This window comes from Theobroma umbraticum, unplaced genomic scaffold (genome assembly GCF_002168275.2).
Source record: "Theobroma umbraticum cultivar Fairchild unplaced genomic scaffold, ASM216827v3 scaffold_44.0, whole genome shotgun sequence".
NCBI classification, from domain to species: Eukaryota; Viridiplantae; Streptophyta; class Magnoliopsida; order Malvales; family Malvaceae; genus Theobroma; species Theobroma umbraticum.
Genome location: NW_018397255.1, coordinates 9822034 through 9838157, shown reverse-complemented (window position 1 = coordinate 9838157; position 16124 = coordinate 9822034). Strand labels below are relative to the sequence as shown.

The 16124-nt window shown below is 31.6% G+C and overlaps 1 protein-coding gene across 2 annotated transcripts; it reads left to right on the top strand.

The window, feature by feature from the left end:
* Positions 1-8173: 8173 nt before the first annotated feature.
* Positions 8174-12153, top strand: LOC110409971 (PTB domain engulfment adapter). Of its 2 annotated transcripts, XM_021419508.2 has the most exons (5): positions 8174-8447; positions 9246-9327; positions 9435-9460; positions 11498-11636; positions 11783-12153. In XM_021419508.2, the coding sequence occupies exons 1-5, from the start codon at positions 8256-8258 to the stop codon at positions 11854-11856; spliced, it is 513 nt and encodes a 170-aa protein (XP_021275183.1). In that variant the 5' UTR covers positions 8174-8255; the 3' UTR covers positions 11857-12153. The 2 variants fall into 2 exon arrangements, with proteins under 2 accessions (XP_021275183.1, XP_021275184.1); XM_021419509.2 differs by lacking the exon at positions 9435-9460 and having other exon boundaries at positions 8175-8447; positions 11478-11636.
* Positions 12154-16124: the final 3971 nt, after the last annotated feature.

Here is a 16124-nt window from a genome sequence, read left to right as displayed (position 1 = left end):
TATGATATTCATATTATTTAAATATAATTAATAATGTAATAATTGTTTAATTTAAATATATTAATGTCATCACATTAATAATTTAAGTAGTCATAATTTTTAATATATTTGTCAGCTTTTAATAAATACATTAATGTTGATTATTTTTAATTTAATCATTTAAATAACAATAAAACATATATAAACAGGTATTGGGATTTGGTTCGGGGTAAGTACCTGCGTAACCCGCATATTAACATAATCTGGTTCAGGTAGTGGGCACCCAAGGGGTAGTACCCGAACTTGATATAGCTAGTGAAATTACTACCTTAACCCGTCCCAAACCCGATTATAGGGTACCCATTACTATCCTTCAAAGTGTCGATACATTGATAAATATATTGATAGATTTTTCTCATAATACATTTTGTCTAAAATCTATTAATACATCCCAATATGTAACGATAGATTTCCATGGGGTTTTCAAAAATTAAAAGCAGCAATGTATTGATAAAACATGATCATTGAAGCCTAGAATGAATAGAAAAATGGCTACTTTTGTATTAAATGCATCTCTAACTACCTTAAGAAGGTTCACCAACTATAAATACAAGCTCTCAGCATATTGATGAAGGTTGGAACGCTTTGAAACATATTTCTAAGAAAAGAATTTAGCCACAATCATTCAATACTCCTTGTTCTCCTCTTTAAGCATTTAAGTCTTCTATTGTATCATTTATTGAGCATTCAATTCTTATTTTTCTTCCCCACCAAACATTGTACTTAATTTGCTACTCAGCATTTAAGAGGCATTTTAGTTGCATCCATCTAATTTATTGTATACTTGTGAGTGGTCATACCTTAACTAATTAAAAAGGCAGTATTTTGGTGGTTATACCTTAACCAAAGTAAAAAAATAGAGTGGTTGTGCTTGAACCATAAAAGCATTATATTGTAAGGTTGTGCTTGATCCATAAAAGATATTGTGTTGAATTTTATTTTCATAGTGGATTTTAAACTCCTTAGTGAATCTAAGAGAGAGGATGTAGGCAAAGAGGTCGAATCTCTATAAAAACTTGTATTGCTTTCTTTTTCATTCTTTTCAAAATTATTTGTGTTTTTAACTTCTTTCTCTCCAAAAAAATTTATTCTTGCTTAATTTTAAAAAATGACTTAGTTTAAAAAAATTTTTATTTCTCTTAAATTTGGAAAGAAATTTCAACATATTCCAATTCACCTATTCTTAGAAATATTCACATTGAGCTTATTGTACTGACAATTGGCATCAGAGCTATGGCTAAATCTTGCAAATTAACAACTTTGAGTGATCCAAAAGTAAAGCTTAATACATCAAGATGGATATCATCACAATCGCTCTTGGTGAAGGACATTCAATCCAAAGACCTCTAATGTTTTTAGGTACAAACTACCTTTATTGGAAAAAGAGAATCCCCTAGTGCTAGTGAATTTAACAAAGTAGCCATGTGTGAAATAGCAAAACAAATTTAGGATATATTAGAAATCACCTATGAGGGAACAAACTAAGCTAAGGAATCCAAAATAGGATTGTCTCAACATGACTATGAGTTGCTTAAAATGAAAGAGGGTGAGGCTATAAACCAAATGCTTGAAAGACTCACAAACATAGTTGGTGGATTAAAAGCCTTAAGAAAAAATTTCTCAAATTCTCAATTAGTTAAGAAGATACTTTATAACTTACAAAAATTATGGAGACCAAAAGTGACAGCCACAAAGGAAGCAAGAAACCTAAACAATTTCAAAATAGAAGAGCCCATATGGTGTCTACTCACCTATAAAATGATCTTAAAATATGAAAGTGAGAAAGATGATGAAGGGAACGTGGACACCAAGAAAAAGGAGATTGTATTAAAATCCATAGTTGAGGAAAAAGAGAGGAACATGAGAGATGATAGTGAGGAGGATGAGAACATAGCCATATTATCTAACAAGTTTAACAAGTTTATGAGAAGGACCTATAGAGGTAAGAGACCCATAGGAGAGATATGTCTAAAGGAGAACATAACAAAGATCATTTGATATGTTATAAGCGAAGAAAATTGAGACACATTAAGTATGAGTGCCCAAACAAGAAGAGTACCTCAAATAACTTCAAGAATAGAGTAATGGTTTCTATATAGAGCGATGATAATGATTCTAAAGATGAAGAAGAAGTTACCAACCTTTGCTTCATGGCACTTAAAATTCCAAGGTGTGCTCTATTTCCTATGATTTTAGCTCATGTATTCTAAATGAAAACTCATATTCATTTGATGAACTATAAGATGCTTATAATGATCTAGTTTTTGAATTTAAAGAACAGACATTGAAATATAATAGCATCATATCTATACTTAAAGTAGAAAATGAGTTTTTAGTCAAGGAAAAGATTAAGCAAGAAAGCATAGTTAAGGATTTGAAAATTGAAAAAAATGAGTTGAAGAAGAAAAATGAAAACTTGCATCATTTGTTTCCAAAATTTCACATGAGTCAACAAAGATTGAATGACATGCTTGAAACACAAAGAGCATTCTTTGATAAAGAAGGACTAGGTTATGATGGCATTCAAAAGAAACTCATTTAAAGAATTTCTTTGTCAAAGAAAATGAAAACCATGGTTCATTCACTAAATGCATTTGCTACCATAAAATAGGACATTCAATTTATTTATTTTTTCCTTTGAGAATCATTACATTTAAAGGAAAGGTTATCAAAAGCTTATAGATTCTAAAAAGAACCAAACCTTTACATGGCATGGTAGTAAAATTGGGGTGGGTTCCAAGAGAAACCAAAGGCACTAACTCATATGGACCCAAGAAAGTTTGGGGACTAAAGTAAAAAATTTGAATTTTCTCTTTGTAGGTTAAACATACATGCTTGAAGTCAAGAGCACAAAGAAAAGGATTGTGGTACCTTGATAGTGGATGTTCCAGGCACATGACCGGGAACAAAGAGTCATTCAAAGAATTAAAATCAAAGAAAGGAGAAAATGTGACTTTTGGTAATGACTCAAAAGGTCACATAATACAATTGGTAAAGATTCTTTATATCAAACTGAAAATATTTTATTTGTAAATGAACTTAAACATAATTTCTTGAGTGTTAGTCAATTATGTGATAGAAGTTTTACAGCTATATTTGCAGCATTGTTTTGCCATGTTGTAGATATTAGAACAAATAAAATTTTGTTTGTAGGAAATCTTCAAGGTAATCTCTATTTTTGTATCTAAATGATTTATGCTCAAGCAATGTATGTTTTATGGTTAATAAAAATGAAGATAGTTGGCTATGACATAGAAAACTTGGACATACAAGCATGCAAACAATTTCAAAATTATCTTTTTTAAATCTAGTATAATGATTACTAAAGGCAAACATAGGAGAAGTTTATTTAAATCCAAGAATAATGTTACAACTTCTATACCATTACAACTACTTCACTTGTATCTTTTTGGACCAATTAGAACCATTAGTTTAGAAGGAAAATCATATGACTTCGTGATTATAAATGATTATACTACATACATTTGGGTACCATTTTTAGAAACAAAAGATGAAGCTTTAAATGCTTTTACTAATTTTTGTAAGAAGGTTGAAAATAAGAAAGAATATATAATAACTAATATTGCAAGTGATCATGGAAAAGAATTTGAAAATGTAGGCTTTGAGGAATTATGCAATGAGAAAGGATATAGTCATAATTTTTCAACTCCTAGAACTCCACAATAAGATGGAGTAGTAGAGAGAAGAAATAGAACACTAGAAAAAATGGATAGAACTATGTTGTGTGAAAACAACTTACCTAGATATTTATAGGTTGAAGCAATTAACATATCATGCTACATTATAAATAGGGTAATGATTAGGCTAATACTAGAGAAAACACCTTATGAGCTATACAAAAGTAAAAAGCCCAACATTACATATTTTCATCTATTTGGTCACAAATGCTTTGTTCTAAACAATAGAAAAGAGAGTTTAGAAAAAATTGATGTTGAAAGTGATGACGAAATCGTTCTAGGATACTCTTTAACTTCCAAAACATATAGAGTTTTCAATAAATAAAAATTAGTTGTTGAAGAGTCAGTTCATGTATTATTTGATAATTTTAATCCACCTTTTAGAAAAGGATATGTTGATGATGATATAGGAATCTTTTAAGAGCAAATTGAAAAAATAATAGAAAATACTTAATTACTCCTAAATAACACAAAAGTATCTTTGACTTTTCAAAGGGTAAAGAAATCAAGCTTCCTTGGGAAACCTTATATTTTTCTTTTTTTTTTCTTCAAAGTTGGCCACTTAAGTTTTCCCTTAGAAAGTTCTTTTTCCCATATCCTAGTAAGTTCTTTTTTTTTTTCTTCCCATATCCAATTTTCTTCTTCATTTCTTTACTTTTTTCTATGAAAAAGACCTTAAACTTCAAACCTCTAATTTTAAGGCTAAATCAAGGTAAGGATTTTCATATTCTAGCTCCTTATTCAGGGGTTTCAATTCCAAATATTTTCTCTAATTTTCAAATTCTAGTCTTTTTCAAGGTTTGATTTTTTAGTTGGTTTCTAGCCCTAAGATTAGCTTGTTGTGGTTTTCGCCAATTTTCACACCTCTAAGCTCACCAAGGCAAGAATATCTTAAATTTAAGTAGTCAGTTTAATGAGTTTGTGAATTAGATCAGGATTCTAGATTAAATGTTAGATTATGATATAATTTAGCTATTGTATAACTATTAGAATTATAAATTCTGAATTGTTAAGATATATTTGTTATTGTTATTTATTGGCAATTATATATTCAATTGGTAATACAAGACTCAACTTGGATTGAGGTCTTAGGGGTGTTGGATTAATAGTTGGAGTTATGATTTAAAAATGTTGATTTAGAGTTGATTTTATGTGTTAAATTGTTTAGGCTCTCTTGAAGCTCCAAGGTTCAAGTTAGAGGAAATAAGATAATTGGTATTCGCTTTGGCAAGGTAGCATAAAAGGTGAGGGATAAGTAGTTAAATTGTTTTTGATACATGTAACGTTTTTATTATGTTATGATCAATGCTATAAAAAATGTGCATAGGAAACAAGCCTTTTGTATTGTAAGTTTTGCCTTCAACTGTGTTTATATTAGAAGTATTATTAACTTGTTAGAGAGCTATTAAATGTTGATAGCATATATGGCGCTATAAGTAGTTTGCTTTATGAAATATTATGTGTGGTATAAATGTACTTTTTTTGTTCATGTTGGATATGGAATTTTGTGGGAAAATGTTTTTAATGTGGAACACTTAAGTAAAGACTTGGGATAACATCAGTTCTGCTAACTATTGTACAGAATAGGACCACCTTGGCTAGCAAGGGAAAGTGGAGTAAATGGTGCTAGCCTTGTGACCGGTGGATGGTACAAGCGATATTGAAATTAGTAGGTCGGAGTGCACTGGCTACATGGGTTGGCCACCCATCATGTGTGATATGTTTGTTTTTTGTGCTTTTTAAGTTGCTTCACTAGTGTATTAAATTTTAATCATGATGCTTGGACGATTTGATTTATATTTTTATAAGTTTTTATTACTTTAACGTTGTCTGAATAAGTTGGAAACTGGAATATTTATTGAGTTGTGTGATTAGACCAAGTGTGGTAAAGTTTTGAAATGAGAAAAACACTAAAACATACAAATTTTGAATGAAGTCCCAATACTTGTTTTTTAGTGTATTGATACTTATCCCTTGTTTTTAATAAAAAATAATTCTTTTTCATGCGATTAGAGACGTAAAGAGCTTGCTTTTCCGTAACATGATTATATCAATGTTTAATAAATAAAATATGATGGATTTTGAGTACGTGCATTCATAATTTTATATTTTTAAATAAAATTGCATGGTTTCAAACTAATGGCATAGTTTATTAAATACTCTTCTGTTAATGTTCGTTTCTTTTCTTATCCCTTATTGAGTATTATGTACTCACACTTCTTCAAATTTTCATGTTTTTGTTTTCAGATTCCAAGTTAGATAGAGCTTAGCATTGAGATGGACCCTTTTTCGACAACCTTGGTAGGAATTTAAAGGTATTTGTTAGCTGCATTAGTACCATACAAATGGGCTCCGTTGTCTTGCTCCATGTTATTAGTTGCAATGTCCTCTTTTGTTGTTCATAGACAAGCGCACCAGTTTGTTCAAATGTTATGAAAGGTTATATCGATTGGGCTTTTGCGTTGGTCACGGTCCGGTAATAGGGCGTGACACTTAAACACATACATGGATATATTTAATAAACATGCAACATGACTAACACGTTTATTAAATGTATTGAGTTAAATTTTACACAACACGACATCATTAAAACGATTAAAATTTATACAAGTTATAACTTGTCTACACGATTAACTTGATTGATACGGTTAATACACGATTAATATGCTTAAAACAATTAAATTAAATTATGTACAAGTAAAATATAATTCTATTTTTCAACTTTACAACAAAAATTATTAATATCATAATATTTATTAAATATCATAAAATTCAATATCAATAAATCTTAATTATTATAAAAATATTAATATATAAATAAGTCATAAGTTATACGGAAACATAATAACATGATTATCTAATTGTGTCTCGACACACAATTCCAAATTATATAAATAATATATCATAGATTACTTATCATACAAGAATTCTATTTATACAAAAATCATACATGAAAATTCATTGAGGATAGAGAGAAAAATTAATCAAAGTTTCAAGTCAAACCACTAGTGTTTTTTTATTCTCCTTGTTTAGTCATTACATAATGCTCAAAATTTCCATATTTTGTTAGGTATTATGTGCATCATATCATGAAAAAATAATACTCTGAAACATGCCTTTTTGTAATTGTCATTAACATTTCATAAGAGCTTCAAAAACGAGATAATCATGAAACAAGGGCATAATTAAGGATTTTAAGCATGCTAATCACGTTTTCCGAAGATCAAAACAACATGAAAATTCCTGAATTAGCTATGATATCAGTGTAGGAAAAATATATAGATTAAAAAAATTACAGAATAATTTTACTAATGCTGAGTGACTCTAAGATCCTGATTGTGGATGTTATTATTGGTTCCCAAAAACCCATGGTGATACTACAATCGAGCAGTAACCATCCATTTGACAATACAAAAACCTTAAGTCTCACAAATGAGAGAGTGGCTTTTCTATAGAAAGAAAGAGAGTTTGGTTTTCACCTTGGTTTTTTGACTAACAGTATTCGTGACTTGGGAAAAGACCTCATGCTTATTTATAGACCTTTTTATTAGGTAGTCTGTTAATTTTAAGAAACTAAATAATGATCATATAATACTTAATTCAACATGATAAAAGCATAAACCATAGCCAAATAAGGGAATGATCATAGGTGATTACCTTTGGAGCCTCACTCTGAGTCTAGAATCATAAAACCAACAAATCTCATACATGGTCATAGCCCGTTTCCAACTTCCTGATCTGGAAAAATGAAATTACAATATCATCCAATTTCACTTGCCACATTTGTTTCTAGCATTAAGCATTTTAACTTGGTATAAAATGTGGTCTCTGATTACATGATAGGGTGATGAAGTGTGTTGACAGTTGGTGAGTCTCGATCTTTTACGTTACAAGTTCTGCTGGTTTAATAGTATGATTCGATCTCCCTCCTACTCCTTCCTATTTCCAGCAACTCGAAGACTTAATGAGAATTTTAGAATGCAACTTTCATTTTCCTTTTCTTCTTCTACTCTGTTAAAACTAGAAATATCAAAAGAAACTTTTCTATTTTCAGAACAATTGTAAATAACCAATTTAATTCCTTCATTAAGTATGAAAATGATCCGTCATTAATATAATTCGGTGGTTGGTCATGCCAATATTAAATTATTAAGTTGATCAGCCTATACCAAGTTTTGTATTGAACGCTTTCCTAAACCGAGCCAATTGGTGTAAACTTCATCAAATCAGTCATTTCCTTAAGTGTAGACACTGCCATTTTGCTGTCTCCATCAGATGAAATCAGGTTATAATTTTGAGTCATCTTCAAGACCATCTCTAGAGAATTGCGAGCAAACAAGTCAGGCACCACCCATACATTGATACAAACATAGACCAATAATAATAATAATAATTTAGTTATGACTCTTGGAGGCCCAGTAGGGGCCTTACCTTGTTTGGGTGGATGCTCTCTACCATATTCACCTCATCTCTGTTTCAACTACTTTTAACGGTTCATTTCCATATGCAACATCTAAAATGTCTTCTCTTTCCTTCACAAAATCAACACTGACAAGAGGCAAAGATGAAGTTTATGTGGCAGCAGTGCCACTAAGAGCTACAAAGGGAGTAGCCCAGCTTTTCATGTCTACCGCGTACTCCCTCAATCTCTGGGACTTGCAGCACTTCATGGTCATCGTCAAACCCTCTTCTTCTCCTCACGCTTCACAGGTTCCTTCCTCCTCATTATCCCCATACTAGTTTTATTGCGTCTCTGTTTTTTTTTTTTTTCTCTTTTGTTGGCCTTTACTGTTGTGTTAGTAGGAGCTAGCTTTGTCTGAAAAACCAATCTGAAGTCGGCACTATGTAATGGCATCCTTCTTGCTCTGATAAGATTTCATTTTCTGGTAGTTGGGTCAAATCCTCTTGCAAATTGTTTTTAACAACTCCCTAAATGATTGCGGTGGCAAGCTACAAGTTTAGGCAAAATTATCTTCTACTAGAATTTGACAGAGTTCTGCTGTAATTTAGTAGTGGTAGTTCTTATAGTTTTCCTATGGGTAAATGAATATTCTAGGTTGAGCAGCTGCAAGAAGTGCAGCCCTTACCGCTTGCAGTCATCTCTTTCCATTCTGATCCATCTTAGAGCCAAAACTGGCTTAATAGTCAGCTACACGGAATGGTCCTAGAAACGTAAATGCCTCTCAAATAGTCAAATTCAAGCATTTACTTGACTTTTTAATCAAGAGCATATGAGAATTCTGATCTCATTATCTATTGCCACACCAACTCCTGTTCTGATCACTTTCAATTCCGGTAATGTTATCTTGAATTTTATTTTCAAGTATCCTGGTGGCATAGGATTTAGTTTAACTATCATCTTGGAGACGCATTTTTGTTTGTGGACACTTAGGATTTAGGATGTATGATGATTTTAGGTTACATTCTCTTGTATCTTTGATATATTTGGTTAACATTGAAGGGCTTTTCAGTCTCCTTTCACTGATGCAGTCTGAAAATTATATGCAGGCCTTCGTTTTTGATTTTCAACCTGAAGATCCAGAAAACATATACACAGCACTTGCAGCTCTATCTGGTAGAGCAGTACCAGGTGAGCACTGTCAAACATTATTTTTCACAACTTAAATGATCTTTAAGGAAATTTTCAACCCTGACTATCTATGGACAACCTGGCTTATAAATTTACCAATGTATCAGATTTGAAAGTTCAGCAGCCGTCCAAGGTATGTCAGTTATATCTCATCTTTTTCATATTGCTTGCCTGCTTGGTTCAAGGAGACCTCAAAATCAGAAATCTCCCATTGGTTTCTGAAGAATGTTTTGTTCGGTATTAACTGTGATCTTCATTCTGTTTTGCCTTGTTTCTGTGGTTCAAGATTATTTGTTTAGTTGCATGCAGATTGTCATCACTCTTCATGTAACTTGAAACGAATGTATGAGTCTGATTCTCAATAATGGAAGAGGGATGTAGGATTTATTTTTTGGTAAGTCAATTCTGTGTTACCCATAAGAAGCAGTGAAAATTGCTACAAATGCAACAAGCTGTCAAGATGGCAACAAATACATGCAGCAAGCTGCCAGGACAACAATACAGAAACTAATTGAAAATGGAGCTATTTAGTCCCCGTGCAGTTCATATCCCTATCAACAGAATTATAAGCAATATTCTTTAAACCATAAAGCCTCAACTGAAGAGCATCTACAATATTGCAATAAATCTGTGAACTGGTCCTTGCAATGTGTCCATAAAATCTGTTGTTTCTTTCTTTCTAAATATGACAAACATAAGTAGTCCAGGCTATATGCAGGATGACAAATATGAGTGCTTTCCCTTTGAGTCTTTTAACCACCCAATGCAGCTCTTCCTTCCTGCCAGAAAGCTCTCTGCAAATATTACAAGCTTGCAGGTGTGTTTTAGATAATCACATGCCAAACACAAGTGATATTTTGTCTCCAGCTCATGTTGGAACAACAAACAAACCCACTAATGGAAATTTCCCATGGAAGCAGTCTGTCTTTAGTAGGAAGTCTGTCAATTGCAGCCATCCAAGCAATCAAAGCAAGCCTGGGAATGTGAAATTGAAACCAAACAAGCCTATGCCACTCAATCTTCACCTGTTTGTGCCTGATCTCATTCCATTCATAGCAGCAGAGTAATCAAATCCAGGAACCTCGGCATTGTTTTTTTTTTTCGCTCAGCAAACCTTCCATATCTCTCCCTCATTGTGCTGCTGAATAAACCTAGAGGCAACCCGTCTGAGTTGAAGCAGCTTTTTCCAACTCCAGCTGCATCCTTGAGAAATTGGGATCTGCCATAAATTCTGCCTTTGAGCACATAAGCCTCAATCCAAGCAATCTACAAGGAGTTTGATTGAGTGAAGACAGACCAGAGATTTTAAACTGATTAATGAATCCAAGCAATCCATTTTTCTGAAATAGGGATATAAGATTATAGATTGATTATTGAACTGAATTTTCTTTCTAATTGAGTTGCTTATGTTAGATTTTCCTCTATAGTTAGGTTCTGTATATAGCTGGCATGCTTTTTCTAATGGGTTTTGAGCATAGTAAGACCTTATATTTCTGCTAGTTACACTTGTTGCATTTTGAGAATATTTTATAATTTGGGTTACAACATTTGATGGAATATCCATAAACTGCCAACATTTAGGGACAGATGTGTGAGCATATATTGCGAAGAAACAAATCAAATACAGCTTAAACAAAACAGAGAATGAAGAAGCAGGAACATAGCTGTTCTCCTTGATAAAGTCTGCAGAGAAAATTAAAGAGAGAACAAGAAGAAAAGATGCAGAAAACTTCTCACATTTCATTCATCTGCAAAAGCATACATATATACCAGTCATTTGCTTACAAAATAAATACATATATCTCAGCAGTAAGTCATCACTTCTGCTGGTAGTCTGGCGTAGCAGTATATCAAGCTAACCTACTGCCACTAACTGTTGCATTGACCACTTAAACAAAACTTGCTTAGTTTTCTGCCACTATTTTGTAGAAACTAAAGGCATCAACCAGAGTTGGATTTCAACTAGAGGAGTTAAATCTTTAAAAACAATCTCAATTCTAACATACATAAACCCACAAAAAGCAAATTTTCCAATTTGTGTTGCTGAAAACGTTGATCATGGTTTAGTTTAAAGTTTGGCATTGCTTTGTTGTTGATGACATCAGTACTTTTTTCCTTCATAATATGTCCTACAATAACACTTTCAATAGGTGTTGTTCTTGCAAGGAAGTTAACAAAACTGCCTAGGAGAAAATGTTGGTTTGTTGGATATTCCAATGAGGATGCTGTAGCTAAAGCCTACAAGTTCAACAACACATGGGGAGCTGATTTGAGAGTGGGGCTTCATGACTGTCGAGATTATACTAATGGTAGTAATCTGAATATAATTGTTCTTTCTTCTTTTTAATGTTTACTTTAACTAAATGACCTAGGTGTTAAGGTATTAATGTTAATTTTGTTGATATTTTCCAATTTGATTATTTGGGCTCTTAATTTAGTTTCTCTGAAATGGAAGGATTGGTTGAACACCTCACTGGTGAAAAACTCGTGCTGGAGCACCTGAGAAGGACCACGGATGGTCAGAGTTAAATCATCATTTCTGTACACTGCTTGATCTCCATTGTCTGCAAATATAAGTACAGTAGCAGTTTCAATTTTGGTCTTGAAGGACCATTTGCTGATACCTTAGTTATTATAAATTTCTTAGAGTCCAGATTCTGGAAGTCTCAGGTTAAGTATGGTTTATGTTGCCTGTATAGTAAAGGTTCTCTCACAAGGAAATATATTTATTTCTCTATTTACACTATATTTTCTGTTTATTTGGTTTCTTGACCTCCCAACTGCCACCTTGAATGCAACATGCCAAATCCATATTTTTTAAGTTTATGAATTTTGTATGTTGTTCATAGATCATCATCACTTAATTTCTCTCCACATAATTGGCATTACATTCTTTTTTTTTTTCTTTTTGGATTGAAAGAAGGAGGATTCAAACCCCATTCTTTTTTTTTGAGCAAGGGATACATTTATCATTGAGCTAAATTTTCAGATATAATATTGAATTCCTCTTTGGTTGGAAGTGGTGAATTTTTATTGCCTAACCACTTTAACCATATATATTTCAACTTGAATCTTGATATTCTAACTTGTGTCAAAATTGGAATGTATGAAGAACTACTTAACATGCACTGCTGTGCAATTAGGAAGTTTAAAGCAAGTTGGATTTTGTTAGCAGCTATTAGGGGGCTTGAAAAAGCACTTGGTTGTAGGTACAAGATATCAAGGTGTATATAGTATAGTATTTATAAAATTCTAACCTAAAATTTTAAGTATTAAATAAAATTATTTTATTAAAATATTGTTTATAACCCAAAATTGTCAATAGATTGTAATGTAAGGGATGATATTGTAATTTTCTTTTCTTATCAGGGATTAGTTGCAATGTGTTGATAAATATTATTTCAATTAGCTGGTAAATAAATTTTTTAATCAATTTAAAAAGCTAAAATAATAAAATTATATTAAAAAAATTTCAAATAAGATGATATGGACTTGAATCTACAACCATTAAAAAAAAAAAAAAATCTTTAACGACCTCCAACATATGCTTCTTTTAAGCTTTCTCTGTTGTGTTAGAATATGAATCGGGTCAAGTGGACACAAATCTTTGAGTACATCCGCATAGGCATAATTTAACTCCTACTAAGAATTGAATTAGATTTCTATTCCTAATAAGATTTACATATGTCCTATATAAATAGACAAGAGGTGCTACCTAATTATCAAAATTATTTAGTAACAAGTTTCTAACACCTTTCAAAAGTAAAAAAACCCAGAAATCTTTTGAAAACAAGGAAATTGCATCATTTTTGATGTATTTTTATATTTATTTAATAGTTTTTTTTATAGATCATTGACTATTATCTTCATATAACAATTGATGTTATTAAATTAAAAATTAAAATTTTACATCTTGAAATGACTTTCAATATAGTCATTCAATTAGAATTTGAGCTTTCTGGCCAAGCCCGCAAACCTAGCCCCACTCGAACCAAACTTGTACATAAACTTTTAAGCTCAAGTCCAACCCGATTATATCATTTTACTAATAAATAATATTTTTTTTATCTAATTTGAATTTTTGAAATATATTAAAATATTAATATAAAATAATATTTTATTATTATAATAATGAAATAATAGTTGAATGGGTGGGTTAGGTCTAGTCCGAGCTTGGTTTTAAAAATGGGAAGTCCTATAAACTTGATCATTAACATCTGTCTAGATAAGTAATGATTTATTTTTTGTGAATTATGTATTTAAATAATAATTATAATACCAATCAATACTTTTTAATATATATTGCATTCCATAACTACCTTTTTAAAAAATATATATTACATTTCTATTACGTTTTGTACGAAAAATATATATAAATGAAAAATATGAATAAGTCTTCACTTATACCATCTTCAAATCAATTTTTAAGTGTTAACAATTTAAGTTTAAGAGGAAAAGGTTATACATAGTGTTCTTATTATGAATTTTATGTCATATATCAATGAATTATATGTTTATAATTTGACGAAAGGTGAATATAACAAAAGAAAAAGGACAAGTACGATCCAAGAAAAGAGTGAGAAATGTCTAGATTTTCTCATTCAAGCAAGGCTTAATAATGAGTAGCATATATACAGTTGATTAAATATAAAGTAAGAAAAAGAAAAGAATATAATTACATCTTAACTACCTGAATCGACTTTTAAAAACAATTATTTACAAATGGAATGACGCATTTAGCTTATTAAGTCTTTCTTTCTTGACTTTTATTTGTATGGTACATTTGTTTTGCTTCTTATTCTTGAGTCTGTTTCTTTCTTCTCCAACTTGATAGAACCTAGCTTTATTTATCTTCAATCCTTCTAATACTTCCTTTCAAGAGAAAATGTGATCATTGTGAACATTCATCATGCTCAATAGGTTGTGAAATTGTCTTGGTTGCAAAGCTTTGGTGAAAATGTCAACTAGCTGGACATTAGTGGAAATGTGTACTGGTTTTAATTATTTATGCCAACACCTTCTCTCGAACAAAGTGACAATCCATCTCTATATGCTTAGTCCTCTCATAGAAGATTGGATTTTTGCTGATATGGATTGCTGATACCAGAATAGAGTACTATTGCATATTTAAGACAAACTCTAAAATCTGATAATAAATTCTTTAACCATATAATCTCACAACATGTGGAAGTCATTAAACAATACTCTACTTTAGCTAAGCTTTTGGCTACCATTGACTGCTTCTTTGACTTTTAACTTATGAGTGAATCTTCAATGAAGATATTTAATCTAGTGATTGACCCCTAGAAATAAGGACAACTTGCCTAATCATTGTCATAATAAGCTGATAATTTCAAATTTGATTTAAACTTCATTATAATGCCTTAACCTGGTGCCCCAATTAAGTATTTTAATACTCTATTAGCAATTGAGAAATGTTAATGACAAGGTTTGTCCATGAATTAAGATAGTATTTGGACTACATAGGATATGTATAGTTTGCTAAAAGTAAGGTAAAGTAGTTTCCTAACTAATTGCCTATAAGTTGTGGGATTTACTAATTCATCTTCACTTTGAACCTTGTGCAGTTTCTGATTGTAGTCAATGAGAGTGGAAATTGGTTTTGCTCCTAGTAGTCCATGCTTTTCCAAGAGATCCAATGTGTATTTTCTCTGGCAAATGGAAATACCTTCAAGTGATTTATTAATCCATAGTCCCAAGAAGTATTTTACCACTCCAAGATCCTTTAATTTCAACTGTGAACTTAGGTAGTGTTTCTTATCCATTGTTTCTTAAGATGATGTGCTTCCAATCAGTATATCATCCACATAAAGTAGTAATGTAACAAAATTCCCATTACTTGTGTTCATAATGAAAAGAAAATGGTCTGCTAAAGATTGATGAAAGCCATATTGAAGAATTGATGAAGTAAATTTGGCATTCCACTATCTAGATGCTTGTTTGAGTCCATATAAGGATTTGTGTAGTTTGAAGATAACTTGGATCCTTTTGAATACTCCTTTTGGATGTTGTACCCTTGTGGCATCTCCATATAAACTTCCTTTTCTAGACCTCTATTTAAGAGTACATTATTCACATCAAGTTGTGATAATGACCAACTGCATGCTATAGCTAAGGCAAAAAAATACTCTGACAATTGTTTGCTTAACAATTAGATTAAAGGCTTCTTGGTAGTCAAACCCTGCAATTTGATTATAACCCTTGGCAACCAGTCTTGTTTTATATCGTTCAGTATCACCATTTTCATTCAACTTCACTTTGTACACCCACTTCCACCCTTATCACTTGAGAATTTACAAGCCAAGGTATTGTCCTCCGGGTACTATTATCTTGTAATGCTTTTAGCTCAACTACCATAGCATTTCTCCAAGGAGAATGGCTAGCTGCTTGGTGGTAAGTATTTGGTTCATTAGTTTTTGATAGTGAAATGGTAAATGCTTTGTGTGTAGGTGAGAGTGTACTAATTGATAAGTTCTTTGATATTGGATGTGTAATGACAAGGTTTGAATGTGAATGAAGGTATACATGATAGGCATCTAAATGCTTAAAAGTGTGTTTGATTCTAGTACTCTTCCTAATTGGTAAGTTGATATTTGTATCACTACTCAAAAATCATTGTCACTGTCATTTACATTAGGCTCTCTGTTGGTAGAAGTAAGCATACTAACTGTGATAGGTGAATTGGATGACAAATCATCTAAATTTGATGTATTTGATGTTACTGACCTTGAGATAGGTTAAGATGAAGTTGACTTAGCAGGGACTTGGTTTTGTGA